The 17,145-nt window shown below is 36.1% G+C and overlaps 1 protein-coding gene across 2 annotated transcripts in view; it reads right to left on the bottom strand.

Moving 5' to 3' along the window:
• Positions 1-17,145, bottom strand: part of TENM2 (teneurin transmembrane protein 2) — a 514,050-nt gene that overhangs the window by 299,503 nt on the left and 197,402 nt on the right. The window contains exon 3 of one of the 2 annotated variants that reach the window (XM_086758659.1): positions 2,119-2,202. The exons of the other annotated variant lie outside the window; for it this stretch is intronic. Within the exon in view, the coding sequence (XP_086614785.1) occupies positions 2,119-2,202 (84 nt within the window). The remainder of the gene's footprint in view (positions 1-2,118; positions 2,203-17,145) is intronic. 2 annotated transcript variants of the gene reach the window in all.

The following is a 17,145-nucleotide window of genomic DNA, read 5'->3' on the forward strand; positions in this document are numbered from 1 at the left end:
ATACTTTTTCTATTGCTTGTCTCAATTAAATTATTTTCTTAAATGCATATTACTGTCAAGTCAGAGGTGAGAATTAATACCACTGCCAAATATTTTTGAGTTGCTATACAGTTATTAAAATATTCTCATGCTCGTCTTAATTTCTAGAGCCATGAACACACAATTACAACAATTAAACACGATATACAAATCAAATTTGTTTGAATTGGGAAGGGTATCAGGATGTTAGGGAAAAGGACTAACCCAAAGAGAAACAGTGTTTGATGAAAAGCCTCAAAGCTTCAAATGAGAAAAGACATTGTTCAGATTGATGCAATTTGTAGGGCAAAACCCTTTCTATGATCCTGGAAAACACACTCAAGTATGATTCTTTGAAATTAAGTATGGCCTAAATAGCATAACCCATTCATTTTACCTGTGCTAAAACGCCTTCCTGCAGCACCAATAGTTATGAATGCTTCAGAAACGCAGAGATATATACAAGATCATCTCAATTCTTTATTAATTCCATCTTTATTACCAACCATGTACATGCCACCCTTGGGCAATTTTTAGTATTATATACCAATATTACGGAAATTTAACTGCTCTACCAAACGCTCTGGTTCCCACTCTTAGAAGAGGCATGGAAATACAAAAAACAACAGTCCTTATTTCCCGTTTGAAAACACATTGAGCATTCCTGGGTTGCAGTAGTTATGAAATGGTCACAGCACTTTCCACAATCTGATGTAGGAAACCATCCCAGTATTTACTCAGACACTGCTTGAGATTCAAAGTGTTACACCATTCACTAGTTTTCACCCATAACCAAGGAATTATGGAAATACATATATCAGAAAATCAAATTGGGGGTGATGAGAAAACCTTGTTTTATATCTTATTTAAATATTAAACAAGCAGAATATTATTCTTAGTTAGGGCCTCAATTCAGCAAAGCATTTACTTAAGTGCTTAAATGAGAAGCCCAAATGGAAAGGTATAATTTATGTATGTACTAGGTCATGGTTGCAATGGAAGAAAAAAAAAAAAAGAATTATCAAAATATGTCCTTAACCTCATTAGGCAGTGAAATATGTGGCCAAATTGCAGTGTTGAGGAAAAAAAGACCAAAAAATGGTCCCTGCTAAATTAGTAAAGGCACATACTGACACTACAGTTTGTATAAGCATACATATCCAATGAATGAAAACCTTTTTTTTTTTTTTTAATTTAAGAAACATCAACAGGAAGATGTCACTGAATCATTATGTCCATACTGAAATTGCTAAGATGTCTTTGGATTTATATTACTATAGCTCATTATTTTTCATCTTTGCTAAAAAGTACATTGCAAGCTTTTTTCCAAACATCCTTCTCCTCCAAAAGGACTTTTGCTCTCAGGGAAACAAAAGGTGTGTGTGTCGGAGGGGAGCACTGGTACTGTAAAACAAAAACTATTGTCTATCAGCGAGGTAATGCCCTACAAACTCAAAAAAACCCAACAAAATACCTGATTGTTTTGCACATCCCCTGAGATACAAAACTTCAATGTCATACCAAGGGTGACTGAATCAAACTCAGATAAAACAATTTCAATTCAAGACTGAAGATGAACAGAGCTATCACTAAGTCTTTCATTAGAAAGTCAGATTTAAGAACTGCTGAAGCAACATGTATCAGTTACAAGCTTTAACCAATGGGATTAGACATATGTAATTGCCTTTGTGAAAATACTGCAAGGTACAGGTATCACACTGCCTGTGCGTACCTAGAGCTGGCATCTCCTACATGGCTTAGTTCTCTTTCTCTCCCCACAAGGTGCCCAGTCCCATGAAGCAAGGTCAGCTCAGGGCAAATGCAGCTCCTTCATCACCCACTGAAGACTCCCAATAAAATCCCACCCTCACTTAGTTTCATCAAATCAAATTGATTGAGAAGAATGAGAGAAATAAGCAGCAAAGAGAGTGGGTTTGTTCAACAGAATATAAATACCCAGGAGGAAAACGCAAACAAACAAATCTCACAATGCATCATAAGCAGAACAAACAGAACTAGATTAATCATTGCAAAAACCACAAATTCTAAACTAGTTCTAAGTTAACAAGGAATACAGTTTAAGCAAGATAAAAACCTTACGTATTAGAGAGTTCTTTGTCTCAGCCAGCTGCTGCCAGCTTGTCTGTCTGTCTTTCAATTTCTCAGAAAGGTGTGTGTGAAAATCTAAATGAAATAAAACAGATACATTTTAGAGATGGCTCTTTTCCTCCATTCCATTCACCTTTGGTGTAATACAGCCCATAGAACGTTTCACCTCCTCCCCCCCAAACCATCTCTGAATAATAAAAAACACATTATCTAGAGAATGAGAGTTCTTTTACCCTGTTATAGATGAAATACAAAAAGGCATATCGAATAGCATTAGTACTGATGAAATCTTGCTTTCCAGAAGGTACACATACCCCGTCAGTATCGTTAATCATGACAAAGGACAGAGTATATAAAAACCTGGCTATAATCCCTGCTTTAGGATTTAACCTGAAGTCCAAGAGAGTTTCTATACATGCTGTACAGCAGGTATTTTAGATCACACAAACTTATTTTCAGTGCATTATCTATTACTATTATAGTCAAGTATGTACCGTAACATAATCCTAAAATATAATTTTGACTATCTAAAAGAAGACTCCTAAGATATATTTGGAAAAAGGACACTTTCAGCTGTAATAGATTACTTCTTATATCTTCTTATACGTTTACTGCAGGAGCAAGATGACTTTTACATCGACCATCAACATAATCAGGCTCATTCTGCTGCCCCTCAGCTAGACACGAACCAGGGTAACTACACTGTTGCAAGGATGGCAATTTTTTTTTTTTTTAATTCGTCTTGTAAAAGCTCTCCAGCTTTAAGAAGAGATTTGAACATGTATCCCCCTGTCTCCCTAAAAACCAGAAGTTTTCTTTTGGTTGTACCACTAATTCAAATATAGCCAGATTGTGAAAACATAAACATGAAGTAATTAGAGAGTCCTCTTACATGTCAAAAGTACAAAATCAATTGAAAATTGTTATTGAATTTCATAATAACAACAAATGAGTTTTCACATGTAGCAAACAGGAAAGACAAAAACTATATTTATTTACATGAATTCTCTTGCACAAACCAGTAAGACAAGAAGCCTAATAATGTATGGTCACTTCAGTTCTTGTTCCTCACTGCCTGCAAGTCTTTACTGGCAAATTATTTTATTTCGTACATCCGTCTCAAACTCTTCATAATTTTTATAAGAGAATAATTTAATCTTGCACCCAAGACTGACCAGATTCAACACTGAAAATGTGTTCTGTATACTACAGTAATTTACTATACACAAAGAAAAAAAGGCAACACATTGACAGCTAAAGATATTGAAAAAGCTGACCACAACAACAGAAAATAAACAGCTTTGCAGACTAAATATGTAAGACAACAAATGAGCTATTTGTTAGGAGCACAAATATTTTGGACCTAAAATACCTGCAACAGAAAGAATGTGAAAGAATGATAGCTGCTGAGTTTTACATAGCTGACTTTGGGGGTAAAAAGTAATTTGAAAGGACAAATTATACTTTTACAAACAAGAAAAATCAGAGTTTACTAAACCTTCTAAAAGTCGTCTTATGCCACACATGAAATCTGAGCTTGATGTGGTATGACTAAGTAATTTTCAGGTATTTTGGCTCATGTGCAATTAGTTCTGCTTTACTTTTGATGATAAAGACATTTGATTTAAAAGAAAGGAAGGAAAACAGGAGATTTTTCAGGAATGGTCCACTGAAAGACAATTCTAAGAAGAGTATGCAAATGAAACAAAGATACATGAAGTGCCAAGCACAATGACTAGTAATATAAAACCTCCATTAAATAAATAAATAAATAGCCACTGCAGATTTCTTCATTTTGGTGTTACTAGCAATTTTCCCCAAGAAAATAATACTAAAAGGTGGCGAGATAATTTTCATATTTTTCCTGTTCTAAAAATAGGAGAAATCAAATATAAGTAAACACATGCATATGCAGGAATATTTAAAAAAGGAAATAATAGAATTGTTTCACAAAGTTTTTTTTTTCTTCTCCATTTTTATGTGGAAATGGGATCAAATTCATAAAATACAGTGTAATTCTGCAGTACTTACAATTAAACAATTTTAGTAGTTTGTGATTTTACAGTTTCTGTTGTATTACACCCTGTAACATGCAAATTTCTGAAATCTTTATTGTATCTATTTTTGTTTGAATAGAAGTTTTGCTTTCACTTCTCTTTAAAGATGAAAAAACAGAATTGATCCACAACAGTCTATTCGCTGACATTTTATCACATTACTCTTTAAGCTTGTATCTGTTACTGAATCTGCTGTTTTCCCTTTTAACCTGTCTTTGGCCACCTTGGGACATTTGGGATAACTACAAAGGGTACAGATGCAGACTTGCCCCAAGGAAGCTGAGCCATCCCTCTTTTTGATGTGAAACATCTAAAACTAATGGCTAAATCATAAGTTTACAAGCTCTGTTTGTCCATCAACTTTTTAAAATGAAGTTTGTTACCACTGCCCAAAAGAAAAAAATAATTTAAACATTGAGATGCTTTAAGAATAGCGTCATCTGAAGGGAAGTCTCCATGGGTATTGCCTTCCTTTGACACTCACAGGGAGTTCAACCTAATTGCATTTAGGGTTATCTCTAGCAGCTACACTCAGAACCAAACATCCTCATGAGGACTATTTTTCTAACTAATCTACTTATTAGGCTTTTATTCAGATTTAGTACAGTCTTTTATAAAAAACATCTCAAAGGGATAGTAATGGATTTTGCAATTATTAGACAGGAAAGAATAGACTATGACCTACAATCTTCGGCCTTGCCAAAAAGAAGGAAAAAAACCCCCAAACCCTTTGTAAGTAAACCTTTTGATCATTAAGTTATTTTTAGTCCCAGACTAAAAATCAGACACTACACTTTACACTTGGAAAAAGTAAAACCTGTGGGAAGTTACTATGCTTTCCTCTTATACATTCCTCTAGAACAAACACCCCAGTGCCCATAGGTCCATTTGCTCCTACAATAACCAACAGAGAGAAAGAAACCTGCTTTCTGCACATTCCTTTCAGAGAAGAATGAGCAGCAGTTTACAACTTGCTGTCTCAAGTCCCAGTTTAAGTTAAAAGTCAAAGCTGATACACCTAACTTGAAATAATAGTATTAATACTAGCAATATTTTTTGAAAAATGAAAAAACAAACACTGCAATTCCTAAACTGGGCTCCTGTGAGGTGTAGCTGTTCGGACTAGCCGCTTGTCTTCTGCACGGTATTAGGCAAACTCATTTTCTTCTCCTTTCCTCACAGCAGTCTCTTCAGAAACTGATACCCTGCTTCTGCCGGTCTATAACTTTTTAACAACTATCTAATTTCCCTCACATCCCAACAGTCTCCCACAAGGCCTGGCACTCTGACAAGACCTACTTGACATCTTCTTGCTGTCTGACAGAAAGGCCGACAAGGAAAGGCCGTAAACGCTCTCCCCAAGTTTATTCCCTCTCTATCGCTATGCCATGTAACCAGCAACCAGGAGGCACACCTCTGAACACCATGCGGCCAGAGGATCCACTCAGCAGGATCCCACCGCAGAGCGTTCTTGGGTCTCACAGGGCTTTCTCACAGCAAGGAGGCTGATCACCAGATACCGTGGTGTTCTTACTTTACGGAGCTGGATTTTCCAAACGCATTGCCCATGTATTTTATACAGAATTAACTAAGGAATTAGCTACAATTAGCATTAGAGACAATAGTATAACACTTAAAATGACAAATACTTCAATTTTATATTTTTATTTCCTATGGACTAATAAAAGCATTAGGATGTGCTAGTACTGTAAGAATCACAAGGACATGCATAATTTTGATCAGCATTTGGTAGTGTATAGACCTGTCTAGCTCTTTGTGCAGAAGTCTGTCTACACTTATGAACTTCAAGTGAACTGAACCTAAACTTCAAATGGATTTAGTTAAGTTAAATTAAATGCTTTGAACTTGTCTTATTTCGAACAAGAATTACAGGCCCTCTTAAGTCCAAATGAATATGTCTACATTGGAGTTTAAATCAATTTCACAATACCACTTTAAAATTATGCCACAAAAAATCACTGGTAATTTGGACAAATCTTCCTAAACACCCCTGAACAGTCAAGCACTAGTGCCTAAAATATCCACATTTGCCTCTAAATTCAACATGGTCATTGACTTGCATTAGAAGAAAAACTTCATACATTTTTTTTTCTCTTCTTCATGCCATTTCCTTCTCATTTTGTTTTGCTTTTTAAAGTAAAGGTCAATTTAACTGTTACTTCTTGCTGTTAGGAATGGGTTAGGATCCCTATATGGGTCAATGACTCAGCTACAGGTCAATATCGCCATAATTTACAAGATCATAAGCCACAACTCTCACGGGAATCATTTATTAAAAACTAGAAAAATCCTCAGTCTCAAGTAGCAACTACAGGCACTCTAAGGTTGCTTTCCCTTTCTTTAATACCTCTTCCATGCAAGTCTTACTCTGAAATAACAGTTAATTATCAGTTCAGCCTCTGTTCCAATAACTATGTTTTCAGATCGAGAATTTATGCCTGGAAAGACCAATATCTGAATTACTAGAACAATGAGGAAAATTTAATTTACTGAAGTACAAACTAAAGATTGTAAGGTAAAATAATTAAACCCAATATCTTTACATAAATACGGTGACAAAATTCACATTAACTAAGTCTTTACAACAAAAGTAGTCAGGTACGAAGTTTAAATTTTAATAGGACTACATGTGTTGTACTACAACCAATCAACACTACAATTAAAGCACTTGCTGCTGTTCTTGGTCACTTTTGGGAGCGTACAAAACTGTGTAAATAAAAACTCTATAGAGCAGGCTAAAAAAACCTTAAAGAACGCTAAAATCAATCCCTTAAAAATAATTTTTCTCCTTATTACGGGCCACGTATTGATATCCTGTACTTTTTCAGCTTGAAAGTGTAAAAAAAGAATAAGTCAACCAAAATGCTACACTAAAAATTATCTGTCACATACTACTTTGCTGCTTCTTTTGTAAGGGGATAAACTGAAGTTAACTGTTCTGGATAAGACTGTGCTTGTTTTAATTCACTAGCTATAGTCAGCACAATAGAGCACTGTGATAGCTGTGAAATAAACATTAAGAGATTCATAAAACAATGGAAAGGAAGTTTTCCAGTACAAGCATGCAATTCTAAAAGTGCTGAATTATTATAACCACACGTTGGGTGTTGGGTCACCCTCCCTCTCCTCCAAAACAAACAAACAAAAAAGCAAACTCCCAAAACATGATTTCTTCTGTCAAAAGAACAGTGTAAAGCTAAGACATATAGCCAAAAAAAAAAAAAAAAAAAAAAAAAAAGTAAGAAGGACCAAAGTGCTACCATTTTAGTCCTACTGACATATTGGGCTTTTTTTTTCAATGACCTGAATATTCCATAGGCCCTACAACATCTTGTATGCTCCTAACACTGTAAGTTACTACTCATTTAAAACTAAGAAGGTTGCTAAATATAAAGGAAACCTAAACCAAATACACATAGCTGTGTTCCTAGGGAGTTGGTGATTAAGATAAATATTCTAGCAATAATAATGCCTCACCCAACAAAACAAAAAAGCTCTTAAAGTAGTAAGTCCAGCATCTGACTTTCTGCTAAGAACTATTGTTTTTAAATTAAAGCGAGTTAATTAATTAATTGATGAGTTTCAACCACCTTTAGACTCATTATTACTTACTGCTGTCTCTTCTCTTTCTACAGCAAGCTTTACTAGGGGAAAAAAAAAAAAACAAAAAAACAACAACCCCAAAACAAAAAAACCCACCCCATCAAATTACAGTTTTCAAGTAACGTAGCTGGTAAAATCTAACCTGTCATCCGTGCCTGTAAACAATTTTGAAGAACTAAGAACTGCCACACAAGTTACAAGAAGACAAGTAGACAAACTTATTGTCTTCCGCTGTTATTTGTTGGGGGGGAAAAAACAAAGCTAAAGTTTTCAATCTCAAATTTTTCCAACCAGCTCTTCAGCCTCTATAATGAGATCACTTACACCTTTGAAACAAATGTATTCTCAGTACTGTCTGACAAAGAACATAAGTACAACCTGCAGTGAAGCAGATCAAGGATCTTTTACCACATCTCTAGTCTAAGGAAAAGTATAAAACTAGAGTAAACATATAAAGAGGATCCTTCAGAATAGCCTCAGATTCCAGGAGTTCCTCTCAGATTTCCTAAATTTTTGTTCAACAGCCCTAGCTGTATATTTCTTCCATCAATTAGAATCATGGAATCATTTAGGTTGTAAAAGACCCTTAAGATAGAGTCCAATCATGATTTCTCAATTTTGCCCTTGAATCAGTATAAATTGTACTTACAAAGTCTAGGAACAAGAAGTCCAAAAACTTCCTCAAATGTTATACGAAGAAATAGAATTTTGTTTGTTTTGGATGTACCATTTGCTAATTTGATATTGTATAGTTCCCATATGGGGCAAAAACAGTGAATAAGCATTCCTTATTCACATTCGCTATGTCACTCATCACTTTGTGGACTCCAGTAATATCACCAGTTGTTTGTTTGGTTTTTTTTTCTTTACCCAAAATAATATTTAACTATTACAGCCTTTCTTCACAAGGAACCTATGCCATCCTTTGAGTAACCCATCTCACCAGCAGTTCTGCTATATAATTCTTAAATTGGAAGAATGAGAATTCAACATATTGTTCAAGGTATGGACATCCCACACATTTATACATTGGCAGCGATTCTATGTTCTGTTTTGTTCTTTATATAAACTTTCCACTGGTTCCTCTTGTTTTTATTAGAAGTGGGTTGTCAGCAGTATTGTAATATTGTATAGACATTCTTACATAGGATTGTCCACTGTCACACTAACATAACTTTCCTGAATAATAATAGACAATTCAGACCCCATCGTATTTCCTCATCAATTCTCAATTTCACCTGCTGTTTTCTCTCCCACCCACTCAGCACCATGAGACTCCTAACGAAACTTTTCAATGTCTTTGTCTTCACTACCCTGGATAACACTCGGCATACAGAAAATGATCACCTCAGCATGTATCTGTTTTCCTAGCTCATTAAAAAAAAAAAAAAAAAAAAAAAAAAAAAAAAAGCCCCATGAATGGAACAAAGAAGTGCAGGAGGTGGCTGTAACACATTCAAAAAAACTGGCCAAATTCAGCTGTTTCATGCAACAACATACATTTACCTTATACATCATGGTAGCTGCTTCCTGCTGCACACAAGACAGGTGAGTAACAGACACCTGTTTCTTGAGAGAGTCTGGCCTTAAGGACTCCGCCCAGTTTCCACAAACCACGCAGTTTACAGAACCTTGTTTCCTTTTCATTTTAAGTGAATTTTTAGTTATTCCCTGTTGACTTATGTTTTCATTAAAACCTCAGAGATGTCATTTTGAAGTCTGCTGGAAACTGAATGGACATGATACTTTCTAAAGAATACCTAGGTATCTTCCCCTAATGTTCTCTCTCTTAAAGCCAGACTTCTAATAGGAGCTCAACTAAAGAGCAAATAAGCGTCATTTGCTTACGTCTTTATCTTTCCTTATAGGAATTCAAATGCAAACGGGAAACAGAATGAACACCAACAAATGCACCAACTGGTACTGCAGTCTAATGACTACAATCAGCAAAGGAAAGGAGACTACAGTGCTCTCTGCTTACTGCCACAGCATTCCACAGTTGGCAATACTAGCAGTGTACTGTGTATCTTATTTTTGCAACCGAATTTATATAAAGCACTTTGAAAATTATCCCAATATTTATACAGAAGTGGTATAATTCATTTCTGTAACCTTGTGGAATGGCATATAACATTTTATGTAGACAATTAAGGAGATGATATAGACTTGAAATAGAAAAGACAACCCACTTAAGAAAAAGGCTCTGAGTGCCCCCAGTTGTGAAGAAGATGCATTAGAAGGGTTTCATTTTTGGAGAATTCTGAGCTTAATCTGCAAAAAGTGGAAACTTCTAATTGTTCTCAAACCAGAAATGTTAAGTTAGTGAAATAACGTCCAACGTTGACAATTTTTTTTTTTTTTTTTTTTAGTATCAAAATGGACCATAAAACTTCAGAATTTATGTACGGACTGCAAACGTTCACAGCAATTAGTAGTCAAATTGTTTGTTTTGCCTGTTCTCTACCACTGACTTACAACATTAGTTGCCATAAAATAAACAAGCACAAGATATTGCATTATGATCTAGCTTCAAATGAAGACTTAAATTACAGTCATGATCTTGGTAATTATATTAGGACAGTCTAGGTTTCCCTATAGCTCTCTATTTCTCAAATTTAGAGTTATGTGCGTGATGACAGCCCTGTGTGCTCATATGACTACTTTTACTTTATCCTATCTACTTTCGCATGCTCCACAAATTCAGTTTTAAGCTGCAGTTTTCAAGTATTTTGTCAATCACAGTTTATCAAATGCATTCTGCTAAGGCAGCTGTCAGGACAAGATTCAGCAAAGACAAGCTGTCTTAGCTCCTGTTCATTCTATCCTTAAGTCACCAACTCTTATTTTTATCTCTGAGGAGTAGAAACACTCTAGCTAGAAAAGGTTTCTACCTGTTCACTAAATAGGCAGTCGAGTCACTACGTTGGCAAGGCTCCTTATCAACTGAACTAGGAGTACCAATAAATTCTCAAGCAGTACATTTATGTCTACTTTTTCCTCATCATAAGTGCTATTCTGAAAATACTACTGGCACTCTACACACACAAGGGACTGAGTAAGAAGAGAGAGTGCAGATTGTCAGCTATCCTGAACCAGCATCTAGTGGAGGGAGGGGATTCCCTCTGCTCCACTCTGGTAAGACCCCACCTGCAGAACTGCGTGCAGCTCTAGAGCCTTCAACATCAGGACATGGACCAGTTGGAGAAGGTCCAGAGGAGGGCCACAAGGATGATCAGAGGGCTGGAGCACCTCTCTTATGAGGACAGGCTGAGAGAGTTAGGGCTGCTCAGCCTGGAGAAGAGAAGGCTCTAGGGAGACCTGATAGTGGCCTTCCAGTACCTAAAGTGGGCTGATAAGAGAACTGGGGAGAAACTTTTTAGTAGAACCTGCTGTGATAGGCCAAGGGGTACTGGTTTTAAACTAAAAGACAGTAGATTTATACTAGATATAAAGGAAAAATTTTATACACTGAGGGTGGTGGAACACTGGCCCAGCTTGCCCAGAGACGTGGTGGATGCCCCATCTCTGGAAACGTTCAAGGCCAGGTTGGACGGGCTCTGAGCAACCTGATCCGGTTGGAGGTGTCCCTGCTCCTGGCAGGGGGGTTGGACTGGGTGGCCTTGAAAGGTCCCTTCCAACACTAACCATTCTATGGCTCTATGACAAAAGCCATCTAAGCCAAAGTAGAACACAGTGCTAATTACATGGAATCGCTATTCCCCACAGAGCAATCCAGACAAAATTCTGTTAGACACACATGCAAAATGACGACAGTAAACATCACTAATTGTGTACATAGTGAAAGATCAGTGCATACTGAAGTATTTTCTTATAAATCCTGGCAATTAAGAACTTCGTGGCATCTTACTCTGCGTAAATGCTGTATGTGATATTTCATAAAGGCTAAAACTGGTATTATGCCAAGCTTGCCTTTTAGCATTACTTGTCTTATCAACTATATTGCCTAAAAGAACATGCGCTTAGAATTACAAATCATAACTGGGAAAAAAGTGTACATCTGATTTCCCCCCCCTTTCATAGTTATTATCACAGAAATGTCAGAAGCATAAGACAGTACACAAACAGCTTATCTTCAAATACTTTAGTTGATCAAAATGAGTGGCATTTGATTCATGGCCTGTTGTGGGACAAAGGAGGGAGTTTGAAAAGTAGTTCCAGTTTTAATCTAAAACAAATCGTTCTGCTTTAAAGGGAAAAGAATGAATAAAGTTTCAGTCTTCTTTAAAGAGGAAGCAAGAAAAAGGCAAAGTAGTTACATGAAGTGCTGAATATGTTTCCTGCACCAGTTGATGTTAACAGAAAATAGTAATTAAAACAGCCTGGCATTTGAAAATAGACCGTACATGAACTTATGACAAAATTTTCATTTGTTGTCCATTCACGCCATATAAAAAAGAACAAAGCAATAAATGGTCCAGAGTAGTCTCAAAACTAAAAGAAAAATCATTAGGATACGAACAGAAGATATCAAGCTACCTCAAAACAATGTTTCATTGCCAAGTCTCGCACAAGAGAAAGTTAGAAACAGAGCTAGAGGTGAGAGTAAAGGTGCAGGAAGAAGTTGGAGACACAATCACAGCATGCAAACATGTCAATAAGGAGCTTGGGAATAGCTGGCCTGATGCTGTTTCATAGCACTGTACTTTTTTTTTTGTGACAGACCAAACTGCGTCAGAAGTATACAAAGGACTGTTGAATCTTTGTAACACTCCTCAACTCCCTCTTAGGACAGCTATTTTTGTACTACGCTTCTTACAGTCCCAGATAAAGGAAACTATAAAGAAAAATCAAATAATTTAAGTTTCATTTATACCTTATATTCTCAATCAGTTTGGAAAAAATACTGGAGAGCTGATCAGGGCCTTTTTTTCTATTTTAAAAGGAATCTCTTCCACCTATTAAATGGTTTACTTCACTGCATCACATAACCACATTAAGAATTTGATGTCTGTGAACCTAATGCAGGTGATGTTCAGCATTCATAATGTAGTTCGGAATTGTGAAAGTCTGAGGGCAAAACGATGGTGGCTGACCTTAGTGAAAGACTAAGATGGTCACTACAATCAAACAGGACCAACCCTTGTCACTACATCTGATCAACTCACAGAAACTGTTAGTATTTCAGTTATATTGACTAGCAGAATGTGTAGAACATGAAGGACATGGAAATAAAAGCAAAACAAAACAAAACAAAAATCAAATACATGTAAATGACAAGTTTTCTGGTTTTCAGCTTTACACTGAAGAACCAGATGTTTCTAAGCAGTTTCCTCTCTTTTATTAGCGTAGCAGTAACATTCCTTCGTGTGCATATACAAAAGTAAGTGTTTTTCCACTAGAATAAGCTGCTAAATGTTTGCTAAAGGCAGAAGGATGTACATTCATGTACTGGTTATTTCATGGAAGTCTCCTATCACTGTGAGTACTATCCACTCTAAATGAGAACATTGTTCTCGTTCATTACATTTTGCAGAAACTCAGCATTGCCTTTATAATCTCTAAGATACTATAGATAAAAATCATTAGATCATGTTTTGATAGTTATATTTTTTAAGGATTCACAAATCTATTTTCAACACGTGTTGTTTTCAATACTAAGCCGAAACTACCTCTTCTTTTAATTGTTCTAACAATCTTTGTCTGAGACATCTATTCAGAAAACTATTGTGGATGTGATCCAACTTCATTATCTTATCAGTGTCCATATCAGAGCAATTTATAGGAAGAGGAAATGTTGGTAAGGTATCAGGACACACACAATTAGATTTCATTAACCCAGAAGAAAATCTATTCCAAGCTTCTTACCAGGTAGCTACTGGTAAGGGACAATACTGGAAAGAAGTCGAACAGACTTAAAACAGATTCAATAAACAGTTACTATTTCTGATAACAATACTTCAAAAATTAACAATGATGTTGGACAAACAGCTCTGCTGGATTTTCTTATTATAACTCAAGTAGCACAAAAATATAACTACAGTTAAATAGCTTTCTAAGAGCATACGAAAAAATCCATCTCTGTGCCTCAAATTCCTATTTTTAGGACATGTATAACAGCTCTAGCTTGGGCGGCAGAGGAAACAGTTAAGAAGAAAAAAAAAAAAAAGCAGGGCCAGAATGCTACTTAAATTATGCAATAGGCTACAATAGCTTTAGGGACACCTACAAAAGAGTGAAAGAGCAAGAGGAGCACTTTGTGATACCTTCTAGTTACAGCCCTTCCCTCTCTCAATATCTTCCATTATAACATGTATAATACTCCATAAAACAAAATCTGGATTTACATCTTTGCTCTATTACATTACAAATTGAATAAATGGTCCAAGATAAGCAAGACAAAATTCAGTTAAAGCAAATTCTTGATCAGAGTGTGAGGCAGAAGAGAGCTAATGTTCAGCTAGGTAAAGGAAAGTAATTAGTCTGATGTGTACTGCAGGAACAGAAGAAGGTGTAAGAATTAGAGAGAACTATCCTGAAGAAATATGTTCATATTGTAACAGGTGTAGCTAAGCATTGTAAGGTGCATTCTTCCAAGGTAAACAAACCTAATACCTCACATATCCTTTCAGATAAATGACAAATACTGTCCAAACACTGAGACTATTTAGAATAAGGCAGCGAAGGGGGTTAGCCCCATATATTGGCCATATTTCCTCTTCTCGACACTCCATGGTACTCTCAGTACAAGCTTCTGCCTTTTTTTTGTACTGGGCACAAACACTAAACACATCACTATTTTTCACTGGATTCAAAGAGTGTAACAGGATGGAAAGCATGCTTTGAGTGTAAAATACTACATTGAATTTATAGTTCATCAGCTAATGTAAAAATTTGCCAAGAAGTAAATTTAAGAACATAAAAAAAGAACTTTCATGTGCCTATTTTTTTTTTTTTAGTATTTTCTTTTTAGTACTACCCATTGGATCAATTTACATCAGTCTGAAAAAAGGAACAGTTGCTTAAAAAAACAATTTTTCCTCTTTTAATGTATGTAGTATCTTCCAAAGAAGACAAGATGACAGTATCTCCCTTCAGAAACAGGCATACTAAAAGGTATTTTGTAGATGGTGCACTAAAATGAACAAGGGATTAACATGCACAGTATGACAGAAATTTTCATGTAATTGTTAAGAAAGCAGAATTAAGAGATGTAGTAACATGACTCTTCAAAAAGAGATGTTACTTAAGCACTGCCAGCAAGGTGACCCTGGTTCCTGTTTAGTTTTGCAGGAAAGACAAGAGAAAGGTAATAGAAACGTATTGCAGACTTAGAAGGCTAAGTGGAGATACAAGAACAAGGGCAGAAGACTACTGGAGTGAGTGAACAGGTCATTAGAAACCTGTTTTCTCAACAGCGGACAGTCTATGCTTCAGACCAGTTGAAATACCCACAACTGTCGTTTCTTAGTTTCCGTTACCACAACACCTCTGATGTGGCTAGCTAGGGACTGAGATGACTAGGATGTCAAATATTTCACCTTTCACACATGGCCTGTGAGCTGAATGACAAGTTGGGCTATTGTGTGTGCATTTAAGGTACTAAATCATCTGGGAGTAAAGGCATATATTAGAAAATACAATTTAAAACCAAACCTTTACTGTAGGCAACGATGTTTATCATTCATAAAGACTATATAGGTGCTGACCACCACAGAATCATAGAATCATTACGGTTGGAAAAGACCTCTAATACCATCAAGTCCAACCATCAACCCAACACCACATGTGTATTCCAACACAGGAAAACTCACAGTAAAACCAGCACTCTTCTGAACTAGGCACTGAAAAGAGTCTAGCAATTATGACAAAGTAGCACCTCATATTTATAGAGAAAGGTGCATGCTCTAGTTCATCTCTGGACACAAGAATTTTACAAAGTAGCATAGCGTGATATGGTTCATCCATTCCTTGATGAAGCAACCAGTGGCACTCAGACATTTTAACCAGTCTTTCACAACTAAAAGGCCATGTTTTTTTTGTCTGAACTTTTTTAGAATTATACAGTCTTATTATTTTATCTCAAGCATTCGCAACTATTTAAGTTTCCACATACCAAATCCTATTTTTCAGTAATGACAAATCCTAGGTAATTATCCGATACATAGAGACCATTAGGAAATCACACCTATAATAACAGCACTTCACAAAAGGTAAAGTGGAATATACTATTTCTGAAAGGAGCAAGTAAGCAATGTCAGAGTTGAAGTAGTCCTTTCAAAAACAAGAATGTCAAAGTTTATCTTTACGACCTTTACTTCTACAAGCTGACACTGATAAAACCCTTTTAAGCTGCTACTTACTGGTCAACATCTCCAGCACGTGCTAAAAAAATTACGGGTAGGATCTTGTTTATCTAACTTAGACCATGCTCAGATTCTTGACAGTGAAGTCAATTCTACTCTCTATAGTCAGTGGAGAGAAATAAGCACTCCAGAGATATGTTCAGAGGGTGATCTTGTCTAAATGAGTTAACTCAAGAGAGAATGTTCTTCCTCTGGCAAGTATCCAAAACCACCTACCACTTTCTACTGATTCTGTAAGGAAATAAAGAGCTTTAGTTGCAAAATTGCTTCATTAAGCACAAGCTACGTGCAGAATTAGGTGGACTAAAGCTACGCTTTGGACACTTCATTCTTTAATGTGCAGAACAGACTGTAAAAACCACCTTGCTAAAAAAATGTTCTTGCATGACCAGATAACATAAATTGATAAAGTAGACAAGGAAAATGTTAAATTTAAATGTCACTAAGCATGAACAATCCTTGGCTGCGTTAAGGTGTGAGTTGTTCAGCCCAGGCAATGATCCACTACAAAGAGAACTCAAGGCCTGTGATCGAGCCTACATCTCCAATACGTCAGAAAACCCCGGAGAGTCACTTCCACTACTTTTCATCAAATTCCTATTGCTTTGTTCCCGGATTCTGAATGTCAAAAGTAGTCTGCTCATTGCACAAGTACTCAGATTCCATAACCCATCACTGGTTTGAGATAAGAAACATACAGAGCCATGAAACTTTAAATTCATAGATCTGAAAATCATACCTAACAACTCCTTAAACAGATAAGTGAAGCCTTCTTGACATTGAAACAGCATACTGACTTTTTCAGCAATTGTGACAACTTCTACAGAGGATTTGCCACACATCACATTACAGAGAAAATATACTGAGAGAACATTTACTACAATTCCAGTAGATAAATAATAGCAACTAGCAGTAACTAACAGAATATTCATGTGCTAGACTACTTACTGATACACACAGACACAATGTGCTACTATGTATTATTGTATTGGTTCTATTTATTTAGACAATTT

Source organism: Chlamydotis macqueenii, chromosome 14, assembly GCF_036417535.1.
Source record: "Chlamydotis macqueenii isolate bChlMac1 chromosome 14, bChlMac1.mat, whole genome shotgun sequence".
NCBI lineage: Eukaryota > Metazoa > Chordata > Aves > Otidiformes > Otididae > Chlamydotis > Chlamydotis macqueenii.